The 27090-nt window shown below is 35.9% G+C and overlaps 1 protein-coding gene across 4 annotated transcripts in view; it reads right to left on the bottom strand.

The window, feature by feature from the left end:
* The window catches only part of KIAA1328 (KIAA1328 ortholog), a 468197-nt gene that overhangs the window by 431254 nt on the left and 9853 nt on the right, over positions 1 to 27090 (bottom strand). For all 4 annotated transcript variants that reach the window (XM_027868902.1, XM_027868904.1, XM_027868903.1 and 1 more), the window contains exon 4: positions 20490 to 20584. In XM_027868902.1, the coding sequence (XP_027724703.1) occupies positions 20490 to 20584 (95 nt within the window). The remainder of the gene's footprint in view (positions 1 to 20489; positions 20585 to 27090) is intronic.

The raw sequence follows: 27090 nt of genomic DNA, 5'->3' as shown, positions 1-27090 counted from the left end.
GCTGGAAAACTTCTTGCTGGAGTTGTTGCAGAATGGATTCTCAGTCAGGTTCAAGTTGGACATAATGGCCTCTGAGTTCCAAGGCAGATTCTGTGAAACCAAATTAAATTTGTAAACTGCATCACCTGAACTTGCAGTCTGTTTTTTCTAGAATTATTCAATTAACTTCTAGATTTTATCAACTCACTGATATCCTACCAACAAGAAAATTCAACCTCCAAATGTAGATCAGGGTACAGGCATGACTGTTTATCCATTATTTCTAGGATCCATTATTAACTACCCTGGTTGGCATTTAAAGCACTTTACATCCTGGTCCCAATCCACCTTACTAGCCTTATTACACAGTACCTCCCTTGGCACACACTATGGTCCAACCACACTGACTCTCTTAATATTCTTCATACACAGCATTATCTCCCATTTCATTTTTACACTGATTGTTCCCCATGCCTGGAATGCATTCCCAACTCAGCTCCACCTCTAAGAACTCTTAGTTTCTTTCCAAACTCACTTCAAGCATTACCTTCTGCATGAAGCCTTTACTGAACCTCCAGATTAGAGGATCCCAAAATTATCTTGCATCTACTCTAGGCACAGATATAAAGCATTTGTTAAGTGCTTACTAAATGCATGGTGCTAAGCTCTGAAGACAAAAAAATAAAACCAAGGAAGAGAGTCTCTGACCTCAAGGAGCTTGCATTGTAATTAAAGACAAAAGGAAGAGCAGAGGAGTTGAGAGAAGGGGAAGAGATTAAACAGCCAAAATGCTTGAGATATCCTAGAAGTACAGCAGACCAGAACTGAGCAAGACAGAGTCAAAGATGACCTATCAAAGCCTGGGGTGGCTCTACAGAGTCCATTCTCAGGTTTAAGGAAATAGAGATGATGGCCTCAGTAGGATTGACTGCATCACACATACATAGATACATATATGTTACACACACATGTAGTCTCCAGGATATACTGCAAGTCTCTTGATGGCAGAACTGTTTCTCTTTTGCCTTTGTATCCCCAAGCCTTGGCACAATGCTTGATGATTGAATGATTAAGTATTGCCCCTTCTGACTCTCATAAAGTACATTAAAATTTGGCTAACTACAAGGAAAGAGAAAGAAATTATTCCATTGTGATTAATTTTATTTGGTATAAATTACTATAACTAACTCAATTTTACAGAGACAGATTATCCACACTACTTTTGCTTACCACAACAGTGGATAGACATAAGTAGTTAAAAAAAATTCAAATCAATCAATATTGCAGCTGTTAAGCTTCTCCTAGTAAAAGCTTTGGAAAACAGAAGGGGTAAAACTCTAGGTTACATTAAGATTTTAAGAAATTATCTGTGATTTCAAGAATTTGCATATACTCTAACCCCAATGTTTAAAGACAGACCAGAGTTAGTTCTATAACATTGCAATAGTGTTTTAAAACTATCTGGTTATAGATCCTTTACTAAGAATGCAAGTATACTCCTGCTTTCAAGAGCATTAAAAAATTAGAAACCTTTGACTTAGAAGAAGAGGTCTCAAGTACTGCTCCTTCTCTGTCTCCTTTGATGGATCACAACCTCTAACCATAGGTGTCCCTCAAGGTTCTGTCCTGAGCCCCAACTTCTCTTCTCCCACTACACTACTGCACTTGGTAATCTTAATCAGCTCCCAATGACTTTAATTACTATCTCTAAGCTGATGATTCTATCTTCTCCCCTTCATAATTTGGAAGAAGTAAGGGTTCACTTAAGAGACTCTAGACTTGCTCAGAAAGACACAACTACAGAAAACCGAATTAGCCTACAATGAGGAAAATGAGCTAAATTAGCCTGTATTTAAAAGATCCTCCCCAATTTAGCTCCAACCTATGTTTCCAAATTTATTTCACTTTATTTCTTTTCATGCATTATGTTCCAAGCAAACTGGACTCTTGGTTGTTCCCTAAACTTGGCATGCCTCTTTTCCAGAGCACTAGACCTAGAGACAGGAGACCTGAGTTCAAAACTGAAATCAGACCCTTGCCAACTATATGACCCTGGGCAAGTCACTTCACTCTGTCTACCCATCTCCTCAACTATAAAATGCAATGATAAACTACGAGTTAAAAAGAACAATGATGAAACAAACTATTGACTTCCTAAAAAAAGATGATAAACTTAAAATATAGAAAGAGATTTTTTTTCAGACATGGCTAATGTGGGAAGTTAATTTGCTAGAATAGGCAGCTATGTACTGAGGACTTTAGTTTTTTAAAATTAGATCAATAAAGGGAGTAGTCAGTGGGAAAAGTAGATTAAATTTTTTAAAAGAATCATTTATAAAAATAATAATTTTTTTTAAAAAGTAATTCATCAGCTGGTCTGATCATAGGGAGCTCCAGTACTGATTGGGACAACTCATGTCCCAAGTCACTTATATGTGAACAAAGCACAATTGTTTGCACATCGTAAGCACTTAATAAATGCCTTTTCATTAATTCATAAGTGGCCCTCATGAAAGGCTGGCGATATACTTCCCATAATCAATATCCTTCTCATGAGATGTCCTATACTCTATCACTATTTTCTCTTTCCACCGATAGTCACCTAGAAGTTTTTTTTGTTGTCATGGGACCTCATCTTTTTTTTAAATTAAACTGTATTCATCAAAAATCTGCCTTCTCTCCTTCCCACTGTTCTCCCCTAAGAAAGAAAAAGCAAAATTCCTTTACAAACATGTACAATCAAGCAAAACAAATTTCCAAATTGGTTATGTCGAAAGGGAAAAAAAAATTATTCTGTACTGAGTCCTTCACCCTATCAGGAGGTGGGTAGCATGTTTAACTGTGAGACTTCTGTGATCACGGTTGGTCATTACATTGATCAAAGTTCCTAAGTCTTTCAAAGTTATTTGTCCTTACAACATTGTTGTCAATTGTAAAAACTGTTTTGCTGGCTGCTCATTTCACTCCATATAGCCAGGTTTCTCTGAAACCATCCCTTCATCATTTTTTTACAACAATATCTCATCACATTTAGATAAGGTAACTTGTAAAGCCATTACCCAGTTGATGGATGCCCCATCAGTTTGCAATTCTTTGCCACCTCAAAAGAGCTATAACTATTTTTGTATATTCCTACTTCGTTTTACTTAGGACTAATGCCTCCCTTAACATGCATTACAATTCCCCCTTCTTCCTTCACTTCTTTCCCTGCTATTTCCCTCCTAAATGAAATGTATTTCTCTATCCAATTTTGTATGTACATAATCTTCCCTCTTTTGACTCAACTCCCCATTATAGAATATTAGCAGTTTATGCTTTTCATGTTTCTCTTAACTCCTGTATTTGAACTTCAAAGTTTCTACACAGCTCCGATCTTTTCATCAGGAATGCTTGGAAATCCTCTTTTTCATTAAAGGTGAATTCCTCCACCCCCACCATAGGATATTAAACTCAGCATTGCTAGGTGAGTTTGTATTGGCTGTAAGCCTGTAACCTCTGCCTTCTGGGATATTGTATTACAAGCTTTCTGCTCCTTTAAAGTAGTAGCTGCTAAATCATATGTGATCCTGATTTTGGCTCTTAAGGACTTAAAGTCTTTCTAGTTGCCTAAGTAATTTTTTCCTTGATCTGGATTTTGGTTATAACACTCCTAGGAGTTTTTATTTTGGGGTTACTTTCAGGAAGTGAACAATGGAGTTTTTCTACTCCCACTTTGCTTCTTTTCTTTTTTTTTTTTTTTGTTGTTGTTCTTTAGGTAAGTGGGATTAAGTGACTTGCTCAGGGTCACACAGCTAGTGTCAAGTGTTTGGTCTGAGGTCGGATTTGAACTCAGGTCCTCCTGACTTCAGGGTCGGTGCTCCACCTAGCTGCCCCTCCCACTTTGCTTCTAAAAGATCTGGGCAATTTTCTTTTATGATTTTTTGAAAATTTATGTCTAGGTTCTTTTTCTTTTTTTTTTTGGTCATGGCTTTCAGGAAGCTTAATGATTCTTAAATTATCACTCCTTCATCTGTTTTCCAGGTCAGTTGTTTTTGCTATGAGATACATTTTTTTCTTTTTTCTTTTTTTTTTTTTTTTTTAGTCTTTTGACTTTGTTTTAATATCTCTTGATGTCTCAGGGAGTCCAATGGCTTCTATTTGGTCCACTGGAATTTTCAAGGAATTTGTTGTTTAGGCAAGGTTTTATATCTCTTTTGCCAACTGCTAATTCCCTGTCTAGTTCTGTCTTCCATAGCATGCATTTCTTTTCAAATTTTTTTTCCCTGTACTGCTCTCATTTAATTGATAAAAACATTTTTAATCTCCTTGCTTCATCTCTTCCAGGAATTCCAGTTGATTTGTACCCAAACCAAGTTTTTCTTCAAGGATTTGCTTATAGATATGTTGGAATCATTCTTTTGTTTTGGATGCATCCCATTGACAATAATAGCTTATTATGCTAATTCTTTTTTGTTCACTCATTCTTCCAGCTTATTTCCTGACTTAGAATATGATGTTAGGGCCAGGCTCTACACATATCTAGAGGGAAGGACTGGGCTGGTCCTGTTTTCTTGAAACAATGGGTGTTATGTTATTCCACATTCTCAGAGATAGCTAAGGGTTGGCACCTGCAAGCTTTCAGTGTTCCCAAAGTGATCTTATTCCAGGTAAAGTCTCATCACTACACCTTGATCTGAGTTCTGCATATCTCTGACCTGGGTATGAGCCATGAGCCTCAGGGCTCACCCCATTTGCAGTTGCTGTAGAATGCTGTGGAAGTGAGCTCCTATCATCTAGCTGGAATGCTTGGCTGCTTCAGAGTGAAAGAAATGTTGGTTCCCCTTTAGTCTGGGATTCCTGCCCTGATTAATCTTCAGAGGACTTCAGATTGAGCTAGAAGCTGGAACTGGGAGCCTGCTGCACTCCTGGGGTCTGAGCCACACAGCTACTGTTTGTTTCTGAACTTGTTCCTCATTCAGTACACAGCCTAGGGTCCATCATTGCTCCTCACCCAGGAATAGTATCCCAGACACAAGTCTCCCTCCTCAGGCTGCCCATCATCTGTGACCTAGAATTGGGTAGTGAATAATATAGCTGTCAGCTGGCATCTATACCTGCACCCTATATAAGTTTAGGCCCCTTCATACTGGATCCATAACTTCTCCTTACCTTAGTGCATAAACTTTCCCTGGTCTGGAAAACTGTGCAGGGTATGCTCCTGAGACTCTGTCCACAGTATCCACAGACCTCTTTATCTGTCTCTCTATGGCAAAGTAGGAGAAAAATCACTGTTTTCTTGGATTTCCCAAACAGTATTCAATCTGTTGGATTTTATAGATCTGTCTGGAGGAGTTAGGGGGTGAGAAAGAAACAGGGCTCTCTGTACTACTTCTTGCTACTCTGTCATCTTGGCTCCATCTCTCCATCCAAAAGCTTTTCATCATGGATTCTTTGAATCATAAATTTCTTCATAAAAGTATATATCCATAAAATATAATCCTATTCCTAACAAGGCAGCAAGAAAACTCAGTGGATAGAGCACTGGTCCTAAAGTCTGGAATATTTTGGTCCAAATGCCAACATAGACGCTTACTAGCTGGGAGACCCCAGGCAAGTTACATTATCTCTATTTGCCTCAATTTCCTCAACTATAAAATAGGGATAATTACAGCTCCCCATAATAGCACCTACGTCACAGGTTTATTGTAAGGATCAAATGAGATAATACTTATGCTTAGCACAGTGCCTGGCATAGAGTAGGTGCCATATAAATGCTCATTTCCTTCTCCTCTTCCTCCCCTTCCCTGTTTCATTCTCCTTTGAACTAATATGTTCCTTCTGAGTAACTCTTCAATTTCTAGTTTCCCATTTTGATTTCACATGCCATCAGGTTATCTCAGTTATAACATCTGGGGGGTGGAATATAGGAAATTCAAATGCTACTTCCACTGATAGATCAGTAACATGACCATAAATTAAAGCCTTAAAGAGTTACCCAGATCACAAGAGGATAGTTACATAGTCAGTACACGTCAGAAGTAAATGTGAAGTTATCCTTACTCCAATATCAATTCTATAGGCAAGATGTTGCATTGCCTGCCTCAGAGATTCATTAAATTCTATAGTTCAACTTATTACCCATATTCTGCAAATATGAAAAGAGATAACTGAACAGGCTTTTTTTTAACTGTTTCTCTTTTTATATTTTGTCTCTTGAGAATAAGTCCTCTCGCCTGCTAATATTTTTCTTACTATGATGTCTGTATTACCACTACCAGCTCCTCTACTCCCACGCCCCCAATCCCCCCACTCTTACTCCCTACACCCTCCACTTCACCCTCTGCCCTCCACCCCTCCATGCCCATGTCCCCAGTCCACTGTCAGTTTAGAGTCATCTTTATTAGATTTAACTATCTCTAAGCAAATGACTTGCTGGTTTATTTTTAACCACCTCTCATCATACGCACTTCATTCCTAGAAAGAATTTACCATTTGTATACCTTAAGTTACAGTTCAGAAATCCAAATCCTTTTCTCAGATACCATTGCTCTTAACTATTTGTTTGCATCTTAAATTCACCCTTTTATTCTGAAGCTTCCACTGTCAACTGCAATAAAAATACCACCCATGCCACTAAGGTCTTCAGTTTCTCTACTAAGACTTTATTATTCCCATCAATGCTTCTAGATTATTACTGACAATTACCAATTCTTCCCTGTGGAATTATCAAAAGTAGGCAGTGACTGTCAGGTTTGCTAAATCTTAGTAGGTTCTCCGTCAGATCCCATATACATGTCCGAAAAAGACAAAATACTTTGAAGCTTACTGTTGACTATTTTGATAGTTAGCAGGGATTTAGGAACCATCACAACTCAAATCTACTCCCTTTGAACTATAATACTACTGGCAAAATAATGTATTTAGAGTGCTAGGCTTGAAATCATGAATCCATCAACCAACATTTACTAAGCACCTGTAAAGTGGGAGAAGCTGTACAAGGTACTGGAAAAAGATCTAGGTTCAAATCCCACCTCTGAAACTTAACAAGCTGTGTGATTCTGCGCAATTCATTTAGCCTCTCTGTGGCCCTAGCAACTCCGAGGACTTACCTCATCCATAGATGGGTCACAATCTCCTTTTGGTGGTGAGAATTACCATACCAATTAGTATTCATTTATAACCACCAATATTAAATGTTTGCCTGTACTGGCATTGGCTTTGCTGGTAGTCTCTTTTCCTATTTCCCATTGGATTCTATGTGCCTATTTGTGCAGTTTGGGGGTAGAACAGGTCACTTACCATCGTTTCTCATCAGATTTCTTGATCATCATTCAGTCTGTTGGAGAGCTCAGGTTTTGCTCAAATGGGTATATTGATGGCTAGGCAGTACGCTTGTAGTCAGGCCATTAGTTGTCTTGGCTGCAAGTACCAAGTGCTTGAGCTTTAAGCTAATTCTTGTGGTTTACAGTCACAAATAACTGCCTATCCAACACGACTTACCTGTTCAGAAAATGCTACTGCTGTAGCCAATAAATAAGGCCTTCTTGTTAATTTTTTTAATAGTTAATTTTTTTGTGGAGCTTTCTCTACCTATGTTTGGGCAATTCATATGCATCTAAAAGTTTCTAGCTAAAGACCTAATGCAAAGAAAATTGCCCTCCACTGTTGTCTGCAAGCAAGATTTGTAAAGAAAAATAGCCTTCAATTGCCTCGTCTCTTTCTTTCTTTTATTCTTCCATGGTTCATAAGAATTAGAAACTATCTATAAGCAATTTGCATTTTGCCTCTGCTATGTTCTGTCTCCACCGGCTCCTTGGCAAACTTTTATATCAACAGAAGACCTTTCTCCACTTTCTTCCTCACAAAATGAGGATACCCTTGCCCTTTTGTCTAGCTGTTGTGATCTACAATTAAAAGAGTCTTGTCAAGAACATAATACAAGAAGCTGCCTTTTTTCAGTTGTAGGCAAGAAGGTATTTAGTACAAATTCAAGTTCTAGCTGCTTCTTGTCTCTTCTTTCCTCTTACTGTCTTCAGCATTTAAATACAAAACCTGTCTCTTCACTGTCTCTAAGTGATCCTTACAATAACCTTGTAAAACTCTGAGGTAATACCTCACACCTATCAGACTGGCTAAATGACAAAAAAAGGTAAATAATAAATGTTAGAGAGGATGTGGGAAAACTGGGCCACTAATGCACTGTTGGTGGAGTTATGAACTGATTCAACTGTTCTGGGGAGCAATTTGGAACTATGCTAAAACGACTATAAAACTGTGTACATCCTTTGATCCAGTAGTGCCACCAGTAGATCTATATCCCAGAGAGATCTAAAAAAAAGGGAAAAGAACCTACACGTACAAAAATATTTATAGCAGCTCTTTTTGTGCAGCTAAGAATTGGAAATTGAGGGTACACACATCAAGTGGGGAATGGCTGAACAAGTTGTGGCATATGATTGTGATGGAATACTATTATTCTATAAGAAGGGCAAATAGGATGATTTCAGAAAAACCTAGAAAAACTTACATCAACTGATACAAAGTGAAGTGAGCAGAACCAGGAGAATGTTGTACACAGTAACAGCAATATTGTACAATAAAGAACTGTGACTGACAGCTATTCTTAGCAATACAATGAACCAAGACAATCCAAAAGGACTCATGATGAAAAAATGCTATCCATCTACACAGGAAGAACTGATATTGTCTGAATATAGATTGAAGCATGCTATTTTTCTCTTTTTCTTTCTTTCTTCCTTTGAGTATTCTTGTACAAAATGATTAATATGGAAATGTTTTACATAATTACACATGGATAGTCTATAATCAGATCACTTACCATCTCAGGGAGGAGAGAAGGGAGGGGAGAGAGGAAGGGACAGAATTTGGAACTCAAACCTTTTTTTTTATAATGTTAAATATTATTTCAACATGTAATTGGTGGGGAATAAAATATTTTTTAAAAAACAATAACCTTGTGAAGGTATACAATTATTATTTCTATTTTTTAGATAAAGAAATTAAGATTCAGGAAGGTTACCTACAAAGTAAATTTAACAAAAGGGCTCAAACCTAGTTCTTTTTGCTAAATTCCAGGCTCTTTCTACTTTAATATTCTGCCTCTGAAATTTCACAAACTATCCAAGAGTCCTTTTTTTAAAGATGATTTTGTGTGCAAAATTTATACTTTACTATTCTGATTTTACACTTATTTTTCAAAAGTCTTAGGAGAAGAAAATTTCTAAGTCTACAAAGCTTTGCCAACTTTAAAAGTTAAATTTGACCATTAAAAATGAAAAATTAATTACAACTTCCAAAAAAGACTGATAGCACTTTGATGTTTTATGGAATTTTGCTCTATGAAAAGATTATGTTGAAATGTTTTAAAGGAAATGAAAGTAAAACCTTATTATATAATCACTTTGCTGCTTGGTGTCTTTTTGCAATACACCAAATAGGAGCAGTAGGGACATTTCCCAGCTAATGGACTGTGTTCCAAAGTTTTCTGTTAAGTTGCTTGCTTTGAACTTAGAATACATTTTCTCCTCTCCATCACCCCAAAAAAAGCATCATGCAATTGTGGTTAAGTTTACAAAACAGCCTTAAAAGGTCAATTTAAGCCATAATTACTTGAAATACTACTTTACCTAATCCTGATTAGTTGATTTCTTGAGAGTCCCTTTTCAGCACTAAAATTCTATGATTCTGTTTCTCCTTGAAATCAGATACAGAAGCTCATGAATGACAGATGTTCCTGGGTACCACAAACCAGTTAATTCTCTGCATTAGCAAGAAAGGAAGTACTCTGAATTTGAATAAATGAAGGTACCTCTCTTTCAAATCCTTACTATTTAATCTAATGTGAAATCAAGTTGTGTTTAACAGCAACCTATCAATACTGTTCCTCCAGGAATGAGATATGAAATTATGTATCATAAATACTAATAGCAATTTTCTATTTTGCTTCAAATTTTCTACAATCCCTTCATTTCAATAATCACCATTACTCTAGACCAGAATTCATAGCATTAGAGTTGCAAGGGATCTTGGAGATCATGTAATTCAATTTCTTTAATTTACAAATGAGGAAAATAAGGCAGACAGGTGAACTGACTTATTAAAGAAAACAAAGGTAGGTGGCAGAGCCAAAATTTGAACACAGATTTCTGACTCTCAGTACTGAGCTCTTTCCACTCTGCTATGCTACTCCTAAAGTGTTCTATGGTCAAATTAGCTTTGGAAATTGATAGTCTAAAATGATTAATTTCTAGTTAGAATTTAAAGAAATACATATATGATGACAAAATTATTAGGGTTGAGAACTCCTACTTAGGGAAGTTTAAAGGGAGGGAGAATATATATGTTTGCAAATGGCAAGAATAATGGATTAATATGAAGTGCTCAGTAACTCAGAGAATATTTGTTAAATGGACCACTATGTGGAAGGCACAAAGGGATACAAAGATGATTTTTTTTTAAGTCCCTACGCTCAAGGAACTTCCATTCTTACAAATGAGTACATAGTAATCTGAGGGAAGAAAGCACACTAAAATTCTCACCTACTCAACTATCAATTTATGTCTAGATTAACTATATAATCTAGGACCTCTTTTCTCCTATTCCCAAGTAACCAATTATAGGATGAACTGAAGAAGGAATTTATTTTGGGGAAGAATGTGGTTTGATAAATGTGTGTGTGTGCACAGACACACACAAGCACATGTGTCTATCTAGTAGCAAAATCAAATAATAAAGGGGACTGACTACACAGGTTCTTTAAAACATCTATATATTTAATAAATTTACAATCAAATGTTAGCCAGTTTTTCATTAATTCTAGCAGCTTCTTGGCTTGTCCTTCATAAATCTGTTCTATCTAGAGTAATATCCATGCAAGAAAAATGTATAATCCTATCTACAAACAGTTGTTAACTAAGTACTCAGTGTACAGAATTAGGGCACTATGAAATATATACAGAAACATTTTTCTGCTACCAAAGGGATTTTAATTTAATTATAAGTGACATGGCCATTGAAATATAGGATCTGGGTGACTGCTGGCTGGTAGACTGAGTAAATCCCCAAAGGTTTGGAGCTTAAAATTGCCCAAGGAAAAAGACTGACGTGATGGCTTTCAGAGTCTGAACAACATTTTTATTTAAAATCCTACCCTATCTCCTCTCCCTGTACCACAGGTATCTGCTATCCTAAAGCAAACTGCCACTTCTGTTAAAATATTTAAGTGATAGCATGGAATAGCAAGCCAAGTATAATATATTGCCATCTGAAATCTGCAAACAAAAGGATTTATATCAGAATGACTGCTAAACCCTTCAAGGCAAGACATTAGAAAATCTACTATTACCCTTTTCCCAACCTTCTATCAATCACGTAAACAATAATTTTTTAAAAACGTATTTTGGGGACTTCTGGGTCATGTGACCAACAAAAGAGAAGACTAGACATTTTCTTGGATCCTCAGGACTTCTCAAATGTCTCCAAAATAAAAATTATGTGGCAGAGATAAAGTAATATTAGCTATCCACATGGTCTAGGAATCCAAGAATCCAAAGACAGTAAAAACTCCATGAACAAACATCTAGCTTGCACTCACTCAGCACCTCTTTTCCCCATCACCCAACCACTCTCCTGGCAGCAAGGCTGACTCCCTCCACTCACACACATACCGAACACAAACCCCCAAACTCTCCCTCCTTCTGAATGCTATGGAAATCCAAACTCTGAACTGTAGAAATTTGCTGAGGCCCTGATATCCTGTGCCTCATGGCAGCATTTTGTGCTGCAAGAGAAGTCTGCAGAAGAATGGAGGAACAGAGCAGAGAGTGGAGGGGCAGGATATGTCTAAGCTTATTACGGAGTTCAATTCTAACCCCTGATACCAGTGTCCTCCTGGTGCCATGGATATCCAAACTTCAAATGGTAGAAATCTGCCTAATCTGTGAAAGCAGTTAAGCAGCAGCACTCTGTATCTCTAGGCCAGAGAATTGAAGAACATAAGGAATGAGCCTGGGCACTGTGTGTGAAAGGCTATGTGCCAGAGTCTAGCATCAAAGTCCAGTTCTGTTCCCCACAAAAGTCACTCTGGCCAGATACCTTGTAGCTGGTGAACTGTAAACTGCCTAGCACAAAAGAAGGTTGAGATCTGAAATCCAATTTCTAGGGAAAACACCATCAGAGAGGAGGGAGCCAGAAAGTGAACAATAGGGGCAAAAAGACTGAAATTACCTCAGATCTCTGGAGGAAGAAAACTCAAAGACCATGAGCAGATAAACCATCATGAAAAACATTAACATCAGAAATATGGCCTGCAGATCTAATAAATGAGTTCAGGCACCTATTACTAGATACTGCAAAGCAAAGGAAAATGATTCAATACTTGATGAGATAGTGGACCCCGTGGGTTTTGAGAAGAGTAAGAAACCACAACACATTGTTCCTTAATGGTTTAAAAGAGAAATGGAAATTGTGGGAGCAAAATTTATGGTGAGCACAGTAGAAATAATTGGCAAAATAGAAAAACTTGAATCTGCAGAGGCAAGTTACATCAAAGAAACAAACAAAAAAGAACAATAGATTGGGGAAGAAAATACACAGAAGTGAAGGAAAATATCAAAGAAGAGAAGCAAAAAACAATAAAACTAAAAGAAAATATTCTCTTTAAACAAATTGTACAAATCTCGAAGATAGCATGTGTTGAGAAAACCTAAAGCTGCTAGGTCTCCCAAAAGAATGCAAGTCAAAAAACCCGAACACCATAATGTAAGAAATAACATAAGAAAACTGTCCAGAGCTTCTGAAGACTGAAAAGGAAATGACAATTGAAAGAATTCATAAATTGCCTCCAGGAAAAAACCTAAGGCTGTAAACTCCAAACCACATAGTAACGGTTAAATTTAACAATTCAATTCAAAAACAACATATTCTGCAAGTGACCAGATGAAAGACCTTCAAACACAAAGGATAGGAAATTCAGACAACATGACTATTTTGAACCCACTAGAAAACTAAGAAAGGGAATGGAATAATGTATCCCAAAAACAAATGGGGCTTAGGATGTAGCCCAAGGTCACCCACTCTGCAAATCTGAGATTAACAATGAATGAAGAAAGATCAGCATCCAATAATAAAGAGGCATTAGAAACATTCTTAGAAAGAAAATGAGACCTGATGAGACTATTTGCTTCAAAAACACTCCAGACAACAGAAATACAAGAAAGGTAAATGAATATAGCAAACAAGGACAACAACAAAATTATATCAGGGAGAATATTAATAGATTTCCTTCTAAATGTACACAAGACAGTAGGTATGAAAGCATAAGTCAAATAAAAGTGACAGTGAAGAAACAGGCCTGAAACAATGGACTGAACCTCACAATATCCTGTCTACAGATGAATCAATGTTTTTTTAATGAGATTCGGCTACAAAATGGGAGGGTGCATAAAAAGGGGAAGAGGAGAAAAAATATAGAGGGTAATATGTGATATACCCTAATCAAGTCGGAGGCTAATAATAAAGGGAAAATAACTCTCATAGTCTCTCAGGAAGAAAAGAGCCCAACAGAAAAATAGGCAAAGAAGCAAAGGGCAGAATTGAAAAAGATGGGGGGAGGAGGGAGAAATCTCATTTCAATGGTGAGAGGGTATATCACCAATAGAGAGAGTCCATAAATGGAGATTGGAACCTCATAATGAGAATTGTCTGCAGGGATGTGTTACTTAAAAAGACTATTCAGCCTGCCTCAAGATAAGAGGAATTAAGAGTTCCTTGGAACAATTGACACTCAAGAGAGTAGGAAGGCATGTACCCAGGAAATGGGGGAAAAAAATGACCAAAGGGAGGGTAAAGTTCAAACAATGAACTGCATAATCAGGGACATAGGAATATTCCTACTTTGTGATTTGCCTGCAAGAATTGCTATTTTTCTGAGGGTAAGGCACAACAGAAAAAAAAAAATCAGAGGGGGTGGGGGGGCACAAGCTCTACAAGGTAATTTACAGAAACTGTTTACAAGGGAGAACCCAAAATAGCTACCTCAAAAGTTTTAGTTCCATGAGAAATATAGAGAATAAAGGACTAAATAAGTATAAAAGGTATGAACCAAAGAATAAAAGTCCAGAACAGACATAAAGGAAATATAAATAATAACAGAGTGGGGAAAGAGATCCTTTCAAGAAAAAGGAGGAGAAAATGAAATTTATAGCAAAATAAAACAAAATGAAGAAGGGGAAAGGAATGAGGATTCTACTTGACTAAAGGGGAGAAAAAGAGCAGAAGATTTAAATAAGCAGAAAAAAGTTAAAAAGAAAAAGGAACTAATAGGCAAAAACCAAAGGGAAAGGAGTAAACTGGAAAGAGGAGTTCGGAATGAGTAAAAGAAAGCTACTGGGAATAAGGCTGCCTGCAAAAAGATTACACTAAAATAAGAAAAAAGACATACTACTGTATTTACAGCAGAAATAGGGAAGAAAAAAAATTAAAGCTTAAAAAAAAAACAATATTAGGGGAATATGGAAGAAATATAAACCTAACTAACTCTTTTAAATTTAAATGTGAATGGAAGTTATAATCCAATGAAGTGAAAAAAGGAGTGGCAGATTAGCTAAGAAAACAAAACTCCACAATCTATTGCTTATAAGAAACATCTGAAAGACAAAAACATTCACAGAATAAAAATGAGGGGCTGGGAAAAAAAATTGTTATGTATTAAGTAAATCCAAAAAGGCAGGAGTTACAATCATACTATCTGACAAAGCAAAAATAATCATTCAAGAGGTAAAAAGGGATCAACAAGGAAACTACATTATGCTGAAAGGAAACAACATCAAACCAGTATCAGTAACACACTTACATGTTCCAAATGCCTTAGTATCCAAATTCATAAAAGAGACGTACTAAGTGACAAGAGAATAAAAATAAGTAACACAATAGTGACAGGAGATTTCAATATCCCTTTCTCAGCTTTGGATTAGTCTGAAAGAAAGATAAAGAAAAGAGAAAATACAGAACTGAACAAATTGCTGGAGGCACTGAAGCTAAGGTCATCTTCTAAATGGGACTGCAAGAGAGTCAGTCTATCTCAGTCTCTTTCTCTCTCTCTGTATACATACATACATACATGCATACACACACACACATATGTATGTTTATAATTAATTTTTTTTCTCAGCACCACATGGAGCTTTTATGCAAATTGACCAGGTATTAGGGCACAGAGAGATTGCAAACAAATGTAAAAAGGTAGAAAGCATAAATACACCCTTTAGAGACCATAAGGTAATAAAAAGAGTAATTGACTCAGGGACCACAAACAAAAAAATGGAAAGTTAACAATGAAATCCTAAATAATGATTGATTCAAAGAAAAAATCATAAAAATAATGTAAAATTATATGAAAGAGATAATAATGAAAAGATAATAATGAAACATGCTTAAATTTATGGGATAAAGTTAAAACAGTTTTAAGAGGAAAAATAATATACCTACAAACATACATTATTATCAAAGCACAAAAGAGGATTGATGAACTGAATATGCATTTTTTATTAGAAAGATAATAAATAAACCTAAAATAAGCACAAATGATGAGCCATTAGCAGAGTGGGGAGGTGGGCGGGGAGAAAAGGGAACAAGAAATTATATAGCACCTATTATATGACAGGCATTATATATGTATATATAATATATATATTAAAGTATATTAAAAATATTTGCTCATTTTATCCTCACAATAACCCTTCAAAGTAGATGCCATTATCATTCCCTACATCTGGGGAGAATTAGGCAAAGAGTGATGAAGTAATTTGCCTAGAGTTACACAGCTAATAAGTGTCTGGTACCAAATTTGAATTCAGGTCTAACCTCCTCCAGGTCTAACACTCTATTCACTATACCTCCAGCTCCTGATATTAAAAATTAGAGAAGAAATAGATAAATTGGAAACTAAAAAAACAGAAATTATAAAACAAAAAACTGATTCTTTGAAAAGACTAATAAAACTGATAAACCTTTAGCAATCTGATTAAAAAGATGGCAGAAAATCAAAACAATAAAATAGCAAATGAACAAGGTGAATTCCAAACAAAATCAGAAGAAATAAAAGGAATAATCAGAGCATATTATACATACTTAGATGCTAACAAAAATGAGAACATAAAAGAAATGAGGGATATCTTCAAAAATATAAAATATTCCAATTATCAGAAGACTAGATGCAGCTCTTAAATAACTTAATTTCAAAAAGGAAATAGAATTAGCTGAGGACACCCCACCCACCCAACTCCCCCCCCAAAAAAACAACTTTCTGGTCCTGATGAAGTCACAGGAAAATCTTATCAAACTTTTAAAGAACAATTAGTGCCCATAGTACACCAATTATTCTTAAAAACTGAGAAAGAAAGCATCCTACCAGAATCTTTTTGTAAGTAAAATATAGTTTTAATATCTAAATCAGGGAAGGATAAAATACAGAAGGAAAACTATGCACCAGTATCATTCATGAATAGTGATCCGAAAATTTTAAACAATATCTTGTCAAATTGGCCATAGAGACATATCCAAGAAATCATTCCCTGTGACCAAAGTGGATTTATACCTCCGATGCAAGAAAGATTCAATAATAGGAAAATAGTCAACATAATTCATCATATTAAAAACCAAAATACCCTAAACCACATGATGATCTCAATGGATGTAGAAAAAGCCTTTAACAAAATATAACATTCATTTATGCTAAAATAACTAAAAGTTTAAGCATAGAGGAGTATTATTTTTTAAAATCTATCTAAAACCAAAAGCAAGCATCATATACAACGGGGATACACTAGAATTTTTTCCAATAAATACAGGAGTCAAAGAAGGATGCCCTCTTTCCCCACTATTATTTGATGTCGCTCTGGAAATGCTAACAATAAGAGAAAGAAATTAAAGGCAGAAAGATAGTTAAAAAAATAAATAAAACTGTCCCTATTTGAGGATGATATTTTGGTATATTTGGAAAGTCCTAGGGAATCAGCAAACACATTAATTGAGACTATTCATAGCTTCAGCAAATCACAAATAAGAGAAATGAAAATTAAAACAGCCCTAAGGTTATACTTCACACTACAAAAACTAACAAAGATGACAAAAATGGCAATAGTCCAACCCTCTCCTCTTAAAGATGAGGAAACTGCAGCTCAGAAAGGTTAAGTAACTTGTCCATGGTCACGTAGGTATGAAGTGGCAAAGCTAAGAAATGTCAAAGCCAAGATCTGAATCCATGCCAGCCTCAGCAATCCACTCCCTGCCTAGGTTTAAGAGACTGGAGTCTGCTATTGGGCAGTGGTGGCTGGGTCAGAATTGGTAGCCACAGAACACCCTCCCCAAACCAGCTTGGATTCAAAGGCTAGAGCAGTCCTTAGCCAAACCCCCAGGACCCTCCAGGGTCCACATGGCATCACTGACATGGACACATGGGGTGTGGCTGACACACAAGACCAACATGCAAATTATTTAAAAGTATTTGAATATAACTGCCTGGCTGGCTCTGGGCTGCCCGGACTCCAAAAAAAAAAAAAAAGATCTGCATCCAGCTCTTCTGACTTTAAATTCAGCACCTTTTTACTGAATCACTTAAATTCAATGTTTCCATATGCTTTGCTATTAAGTAAGAGTTTCTACTCTCCACAGACTTTTCTAATCAGTTTGATACTTGATGTCAATATGCCAAGCTACATATAATTTTCTAAATCCAATGATCTAAAGGAGAAGTCCCCAAGGTGAAATATATAAGATGATACAACAGACTATAACATCATGTTTATGTTACAAATTATGTTACTATATTAATTACTGTCTATCAAAACTATTACACGTTTATTGATTGATAATTATTTTTTATCCACAAGTAAAAAGAAATTAATCTTTAATAACATTTAAGAGATGGATTGATACGGGAGCCCTGAATCTGTATGTCAGATGGTTACATGCCACATATGGTATCCTAATGGAAGAATGAGAGTTCATCAACATGGAGAGATTGATAGTGGGTTCACTGACTTTCAGACATATTATTGTTTAATATGCCCAGTTCAGTGAAATTACAGATCATATTGTCTACTTTCAACTAACTTTCATAAAACTGATAAGTGATTTAAAAAGACTCCTGCAAAGAAACTATGTATTGAAAATAATGTTAATGCAAACACAAGATACCAATAAGAAAACGTTAATGCTAACACTTCTCTTCCTAATACTAGCTCTTCATTAGCCATATTACACAAGGTAAAAGTAATGTTATCTGATCTGATCTGACAAAAACTTCAAAGTTATCAAGACTTCCTGAAATATGGATTTACATCCACTACAAATAAGAATGGCTCTCCATAATTGTATCTTGAGATATTATTAGCTAATTACAGCATGAATCCAACACAATAAGATATTTTAAAACTTTTTTTCTTATCACCTATAAAAACTCTTGTATCAGCATGCTTTAAAAACAGAATATTCTAAATTGTTTAAAAATCTTCTAAATGACAAGTTTCAGTGGGTTTTAAATGCATTTGTTAAAAAATACAAAAATGTAACACCTACTAACTTTCTGCAAGAAGCCTTTCCAAGTCCCCCTTAATGTTACTGTGTCTTCTCTCTATTGTTTATCTCCAGTTTATCCTGTAATATGTTTTGTTTGTACATAGTTGTTTGCATGCTGTCTCCCCCATCAGAATGTGTAGCTTCTTGAGGGCAGGGACTATTTCCGACTTTCTTTGCATTGCTAGCATCTAAAAGTTCCCACCCTGGGGAGTTGGGTCTTTACTACTACTTCCCAACAAGCTACTTCCTGGTCATCCTCATGCCGTTTTCTCTCCATGCTAATCCTCCTCTCTAGTCAAATGTAGTTCTAAGAACAGTAATCAAATCAATACCATCATTGCTGAAAAAGACATATCAATCAATTTCCCTAAAATTCTGATCCACCATCTCTCTAACTTTCCTGTACAAAATTCTCCTCCTTGGTCACCACTTCTCTATATGTTATCTTCCCCTATAAGAATGTAAGCTGCTTGAGGGCAGGTTTGATTCTATTTGTATCTGTAGCACAAAACACATAATAAGAGCTTAATAAATGCTTTTTCATTCATTTATTCATCAACCATCCCTACATGATAAGGCTTTCACTGGATGAGAGGATTTATAAAGGTAAACTGCTGCTCTTTACTTCTTCAGGAAAGTTCTCCAGTTCCAAGTAGCTGAAATGAAATGGGTCAGGATTACAAGGAACCTCAAGGGCCATGGACAGGCAGAGTTGAATTAAATGTAATGGCTTTTCAGCCTCTTTTGCATACATGAGACAGGACAATTACTTTTGCCCATTTGGGAAATAATGCAACAGAGAATAAAATTCAAACACTAAGGATGACAAAGAACCTTTACCTAAAACAGAAAAAAACACACTTTGATTTAGATGAAAACTTCACCCACATGAGTCATACCTAGCCAAAAGAGTCTAGATGAAAAAGTTAATTTGTTCCAGGATGTATTCCTACATCAGAACACAGTGCTTCAGACTTCTCCCCAGGTGTATCACACCAGAGAACAATGCCTTTGGCATTCCCGAGATTTTATGCTTTTAGCCAGAAAAAAAAAAGAAAGCACTTACAAAGAAAAATTTTTTTAAAGAATTATAACAGTTGAAATAAAACTGGAAACATCTAAAAGTTAACTTCTATTTTAATCATTTGAAACCAAGGAATAACCGCAAGTTACTTACCAGAATTCAATGCAATGTATAATTTTAAGGAAAATGTCATAGTTTTATTATTTTCAAATCAGGACTTCCTGTGTTTCACTGCTTATTTACCAAAACATATTTTATACATTTCCTTACAAAAATTTTCATTTATGATATAAGTATCTGAGAGTCCTAGAACTGGCATACATATTCACAAAGAAGTCACACACAATCACCAAGCAAATATTAATCAGGTAGTACAAGTTCAGTTCTGCTTTTGCACACATCCATAATGAATTTGATTGGTAAACAGATCAGAAATACAACCCCTCAAAGCTCAAACATCTCCTTATCAAAAAGTATTAGAAGCCAGCAAAATGACAAAAGGATATTTTTACAATAGACAATACAATTTCTGTTCAGATAATGAAGCAAGGCTAACTAGATGGATCAAAGGAAAACTGCTGTGCTTCTGATCACAGCAATACCAACCTACTTCAATAGTATTGCTCTGTTTCAAACTTTCCCTCATGATAAATGATTTCTATAAAGGTTCATACCAACCAATCTGGGACTTCAAACAAAAGATACAATGAACAGAGGAATGTTGGTTTTCTGACCACAGAATATCTCTTTCTCAGATGGGATAACAAGTCTGATATTCAAATACTTTTGGTCCCCATAAGATCAAATGACAATGAATGGCAATTCACCAAAATAGTTTCTTTCACTGATTATCTTCAAAAGAAATGCACTCTTTAGGCACAATGTATTATCACATGAGGGTTAGTCTCACCTGGCAAGCTCTTTAATTAAGTTTGCAATACGTCTTTTGTCTTCAGGACATAAGTCCTTCAAGCAGGCACTCTTCATTCCTCCATTGTGAACAGTCTAAAACATAAAAAGTTTTCCATTAAAAAAAAATTGACTTTTGCAAAGACAAACACCTCTTAGATAATTAATAGCAACAGCTCATTAAGAAGAATCCCTTAAAGCAGGACTGGAGATGAAATTTCTTGGATATTTTTCATCTAGCAAAGTGTTCTTTACTTCAATTAAATCTATTTTTTTCCTATAAATTGCTTGTCAATTGGTTTTACCAATGGTTGTTTAATCAATTCAATTCAATAAACATTTAGTGAGTGTCTTCTGTGTGCCAGGCACTGGGCTAGGTGCTGAGGAGGCAAAAAGAGGCAAAAGACAATCTCTTCACCCAAGGAGCTTAAAATCTAAACCACCAGGTGATTACCAAGAAAGTCTGAAAAGGACAATGTAAGGAAGCACCCACATGAGAAGCAGAAGAAAAGTACAGACAAAGGCTATCCCCAGGTATCAAAAAGGCAGCATTCCCCTTAGGTGGCCTCTAAAACAAACATTTAGAAAGTGCTTACTATATACAAAGCACTGTGATAAATGCTAGGTCATAAAGACAAAAATGAAAAACAGTCCCTCCCCTCAAGGAGCTTATACACCCCTAGAACGTAAGACATCTACATATCCCTGAAACAACTGCAATTTAGGAGCGCAAATCACTGAAACCTAAATTTTTTCTCATGACTTACCTATCAGTGGTCCCTATGCTGCTAGCAGTTGTCAAACTGGCAACAATCAAAGACCATCAAATTTGGATAATACAAATGCCCTCAAGACAACCTCATTTAGTGCTTTATCATCCTAATTTGGATGCAGGCACCAAATATTAAATAAGCTGTTGACTAAAACCTAGAAGAATCGCCTTTAGTTACAGGTAGAATGGAGGTCGTTAAAGTTGTTCCTCAGTACATACAATCAACTGAGTGGGTCCATATGGTTACTTCGAAAACATCTGATTAAGGCCTCTGAATTGAACCCTGGTGATAATGAGAACTAATGGGGAAAGGGAAAGTCTTTACATAGTGAATGATACCATAGGTACCGAGGTTTTCTCACTGGTGCTTAAAAAAAAAAAAAAAAAAAAAAAAGCCAAACTAACACCCTTAGAGTTAACTTATAGTGAGTAACCTAACATACATAAACAGCTAACAATGTATGATAAGCATGACATGAACCTATACACCCTCAAGTCAGTGGCATTCATGAGGAACTTTCCCAAGGCACAAAAAGGCCCTACTTAGTATATCACAGAGTTTTCACTGGGATTGGGCACCTTCCCAACAAAGGCCAGTAAATGCCTGAGTATCTGAAAACGGCCCAGTAGTATCCAACAGTTTCTCTTCAATTGGATGTATGTGTGAATTCACATGTGTATAGTGCAAATAAATGTGTTTATAATTTCAATAAGAAACCAGAAAACTACATTTTCTTGCATAAAAATACAAGAGAATGAAAAACTTAAAGGAGTACATAAGCAGTGGGGAAGTGGATGAAGGAGGGTTGTGAGACAAATGAAACAGCTATCAACTCTGATCCTTAACTATGACTTCCCTTGGTCTTATCAAACTAAGCTAGGCAACTAGGAGTAAAAGCATAATGAATAAAAGCATGTGTACTCCTGCCCTCAGTCTGTAAGGTGCCCATCTCTCACGTGTAAGACAACGAAAAGAGAATGTGACCCCTAGGCCAATGTTCAAATAGCAAACTATTAAAATGGCCTTAATAATAATATAATTTTAATAATGTAATAATAATAAATAACATTTTATTATTATAGAAAACTTCTCTCAAAAGAAGCCAAAGCACTTAAGAAACCTTTTGAAATCCATAGCCTCCTGATCATCTCACCGTGGGAAATGCGGAGGTGGTATTCTACTCTCCAGGCTACATTATGGCTCTTTTCATGGCCTTTTGATTTTACGTAAATTGAAAATAAGTCCTCTGGAAGCACTTCATGTTTCAGACTGCAGGTGAAACATGTTAAATTTTTTAAAGCTTTTTCAAGTAGATATTTGATATTCTATACACTGTACAAAGAATACACGTGAGGTGGTTCTCAATGTAATAACCCTAAAAGTTTCAGAATTTCAGAAGGTACTATCTACCAGAGTGGAAGCTAACGAATTTGGAGTATTGAATCAGTAGACCTGGCATCTATCAAAATGCATTTTGCGATAGAGTGCTAGACTCACAATTATAAAGGCTTGGGTTCAAATTCCTCTTCAGAAACTTACCAGCTACTTATACGGCCACAGGCAAGTAACTTATCCCTTCTGGAACTTGGTTTCCTCATTTTTAAAACAAGGGGGCTAGACTAGACAATTACTAAGGTCCCTTCCCCTCCATGACTCCTTTTTTATCACAGTTGGATGTTTTCATTCCTTAGAACTCTCAAGAAGGAGTGGTGCCCCATATCTACTAGGAGTCAGACCAACTTTGAAGAGTAATTCAAAATACTGGTAATAACTAATGGAAGATAAACTTTACTAACCTACTCAGAAGTCTCTAACCAGCACAGGCAAAATAACATCTCATAGGAGATGGTCCTTTCAGCAGATTCGTGTCTAAGACTGTAGCTCAGGTAGGCAACCTATAAAAGCTTTTCCCATCTTATGTTTATTTAAAATCCCCACAATAATCATAACATATAAAGTACTCAAAGTAGGCATGTGAGCCCCAAATTTTATATTCCAAATTACCACATTCATCCTACACTAATGAAATCCTGTTCTCTCTAATGGTATAAGCTGCTTTGGGACAGGGATCATTTCATTTTTGCCAGGGACTAGTACAATGCCTTATAAATATTAATTGAACTGAACACATGTTTATGAGACTAAAAGGTCTTTGAGGCCAGAGGTTGTATCTTATTTTGTGTTCATTAATCGTAAATCATTGAATTTTGGAGGAAGAAGGAACCTCAGACATTATCTAATTCAATTCTCTTCAGTTACAGAGGAGGAAACTGAGATCCAAAGAGTATTTAAGTTACATGTTCAAAGTCACACTAATAGTTAATTAAAGAAATCAGTTATTCCTTTTTTTTTTTTTTTTTTTTTTTGCTTTTTGGTGAGGCAATCTGGGTTAAGTGACTTGCCCAGGGTCACACAGCTAGTAAATGTCAAGTGTCTGAGGCAGGATTTGAACTCAGATCCCCCGAATCAAAGACCAGAGCTCTGTGCCATCTAGCTGCCCCTCAGAATTATTCCTAATCCAACGTTCTTTCTACCATACCAGTGGCTAATACATTATATAATATATACATATACATGTATGCCAAATGATAAATACAAATACATTCACTGACTAAACCAAAACCAACCTTACCTAGTCCCTTCTTCTCTTAAGCTTTCATTTATTTCCTTTTAGGAAATCTCTAGATTTCCAACAAACAATAGAAAGAGAAGCATGGTACCACGAAAATGTCACTGAATTTGGAGTTAGAGGACTCAAGTTTAAATCCTGACTCTGCCAATTACTACCTATATGACCCTGGGCAAGTCATTCAACTTCTCTGAGATTCCTTTATTCTCATGTGTAGATGGACCTTCAAGGGCCTTTCTAGCTATAAGTCTATGATCCTACAATCTTATTACTTTTTTCAAAACAGCTTCCTGTGTTTTTAAATATTTTCCCATCTTTTTTCTCCTTAATCCCATCTATCTGATATCAACTAAGTTGAGAAGAGAATTTTTAAGAACCTGGATGTGTGACCCTGGGCAAGTCACATAACCCCAACTGCCTCACCAAAACCCCCCCAAAAAAAAAGAACCTGGATGAAAATGGGTATGTTCAGATGTGTCCCCTCAAAAAACCCTAATGACCTGTTCATTCAACTAACCAGTCAATCCAATCAAAAAAGAACTATGTTTTACTTACAAATAGACCAAAATAGACAAACTTAAATGACTTTGTCCTCAACCCTCTCTTCTCCAACTATTGTAGTATTTATCACAAGACCTCTAACTTAGAAAAATTGCAGCAATCTTTCCCCTTTTTTTCGTATTCTTGGATCAGTTTGTTCTGCTGATACTTGCCCTAGATTCTTAAAGTTTTCACTTCAGTTTAAAGGAACCTTTGCTCAACCAGTTCTGTTTCCATATTTTCAGACATTAAAAAAGCACTGCCATTTTCTCTATTATGTTAATAATTTAAAGTTAAAATCTGAACTAATTAATCATATTCTGAACTTCTCTATAGTAACTTCTTATATTATCATCTCCATCTTAGGGGCATTAAAAGCAAGCAGGAAATAAGGAAAATGAACGCTTATCTCAGGACAGACTGTGGGATGAGAACAGTTTTCCTCAAGCACCTAGATAACAGAAAAATGTTCTGTGTTCAAAAGTGTCTACATTCAGTTAAGTGGATATCATTTAAACTCCTCATAGCAGGCTGTCAACAAGAATCCAAAATCAAAGACATCCTAATATCAACATAAACATAACGATAACACATAAAAAAAGTCAAAGCAGAGTTGTAGAGTTTAAAGAACACTAAAATCAGTCAGAAGACCAGAGTTTTGTTATCAGTTCTGCCACTAATTTACTTTGATTTGCCTGACCTGACAAGTCAGTTCACTGGGCAATATCTCAGGTTCCTTCTCTATTCAATGAGCAGGATAATATCTTCCCTAAAAGCATTATCTAAAAGTTAAATCTTTTTATTGTTCTGAATCATTATATGTAATACAACATGTCATTTTGATCATTTCTAGCCAGCCCCATCAAGTCACCTCTTTGAGTCTCAGTTTCTTCAGCTGCAAAATAAGGGTGTTGAACAAGGCATAGGAGCTCCCCCAGCTCTAACATTCTGTAACACTGGGGTTCTAGAGTTCCATCACTCAGGGTTTTTACTGCAAACAAAGCCTGGGCCTGGCTCTGTTGTTGGTAACAGGCCGTCCCTACCTGAAAGGAGGAGGATTTTTGTAAAAAGCAGGGAAAGACAATTAATAAAAACTGGACCTTAAATAAACATGAAATATTAAATAAACTAATGAGGCCACTCACAATTTTGATGAGTAGCTTCTAGATTTGGGCAACTGTAGCATTTCCTGACAATTTTTAAACCCAATGGACACTGACAGCTTCTACTACAGTCCTTTTCTACAACGTCATCATATCATGAAGGTAACCAGTTAACAGCAAGTTTTCAAACCTGCAGAACTAAGCTAGAAAACTTCAAATCTGGGCCCCACAATGGAGTGTAGGTCTCCTGAAGCACAAAGAAGCTCATCTCTAGGGGTTTGACCACCAGTCAATTTTTTCATCTACAAGAACTCATGAAGAGGCATGCATGTGTATATGGGGATGGGATCTGCATCAGTGAGAGGAACATGCACACAGACCAAAGCACAGCTGTCTTGAGTACTGAAGAACTATATTAGAAGGGTGACTTAAAGTATAATGAGACTTTTAGAGAATACTACCAGCAGGGACAGGTAGAGCAAATCAAAAGAAGTTTTTCTTCTTTCCTGAGCTAGAGAACAGTATATTCCCAGAACTGAAAAGTAGCAAAATCCTGGGACAACGGCCTGGACAAGTCAAGGAAAAATAAGAATGATTCTCAAATTTAAGAGCAATTTTAGGGAAAAAAAAACTAAGCAGTTTTAACAGATATTACAACAAATGTTCAGCAGTAGCCTAAACAGTACCCTGTAAGACCAATGTTTAAAATAACAAAAAATATACGCAAGAACTACCTTTCATTTTGTGATAAATCAAACCTGACCTTATGATAAGGAGTTAGAAATGTCCTGTATTTTGTTTTATACTCCACACCAACAGTTTAGGCCAATATTAGATAATAGAATCACCATCATAAACAAGTATCTAATGAGTACCTACCGTATGTAAGGATCTGTGCCAGAGATGGTAAATATAAAGAAGTTAAACATATTTTGCAGACTTCAAGACACTAGAGATATATAGAAAAATATTAAATAATAGTGAAAGTAGCATAAGACAAGCACCATTTCTACAGCTCACGTAGTTCAAGATTACAGTGCAGGGACAAAGAAAATTCTCTAAAAATTCAAAAGTAAATTTATGTTTTCTCCAAAACCTGCTACTTCTAATTTTCCTGTTTCTGTCAATGGCACCACCATTCACCCAATGCTCAATGCTAAAAATGTTAATGTTGAATCCTTCCCTCTCCTAGTTTCATCATCAATAAAATTAAATGATTTCTAAAGGTCCCTCTCTTCTCAGATGCAAAGCAACTGTTAAACCTTCTCAATTCTACCTACAAAGTCTCTCTCCAAAGTGTCTCCTTCTTTCTATTCCTCTGCTACCATAAATCAACTGATTAAGCCACAAATTTTTATTAAGCACTTACTATGTGCTGGGCACTGAAAATACAAGTACAAAGAATCAAACAATCCCTAATCATAAGCTTACATTCTACAGAGGGAAACAAAAAGTACATTTTAAAAAATTAATATATTCATATATTATATATATATAATATACATATGTATGTATGTACATGCATATATACATATATGCCCATATAGACTAGAAAGT

The sequence above is a fragment of the Vombatus ursinus genome, unplaced genomic scaffold (genome assembly GCF_900497805.2).
Source record: "Vombatus ursinus unplaced genomic scaffold, bare-nosed wombat genome assembly UNPS02014791.1, whole genome shotgun sequence".
Lineage (NCBI taxonomy): Eukaryota > Metazoa > Chordata > Mammalia > Diprotodontia > Vombatidae > Vombatus > Vombatus ursinus.
This window is presented reverse-complemented; position numbering and strand designations above follow the sequence as displayed.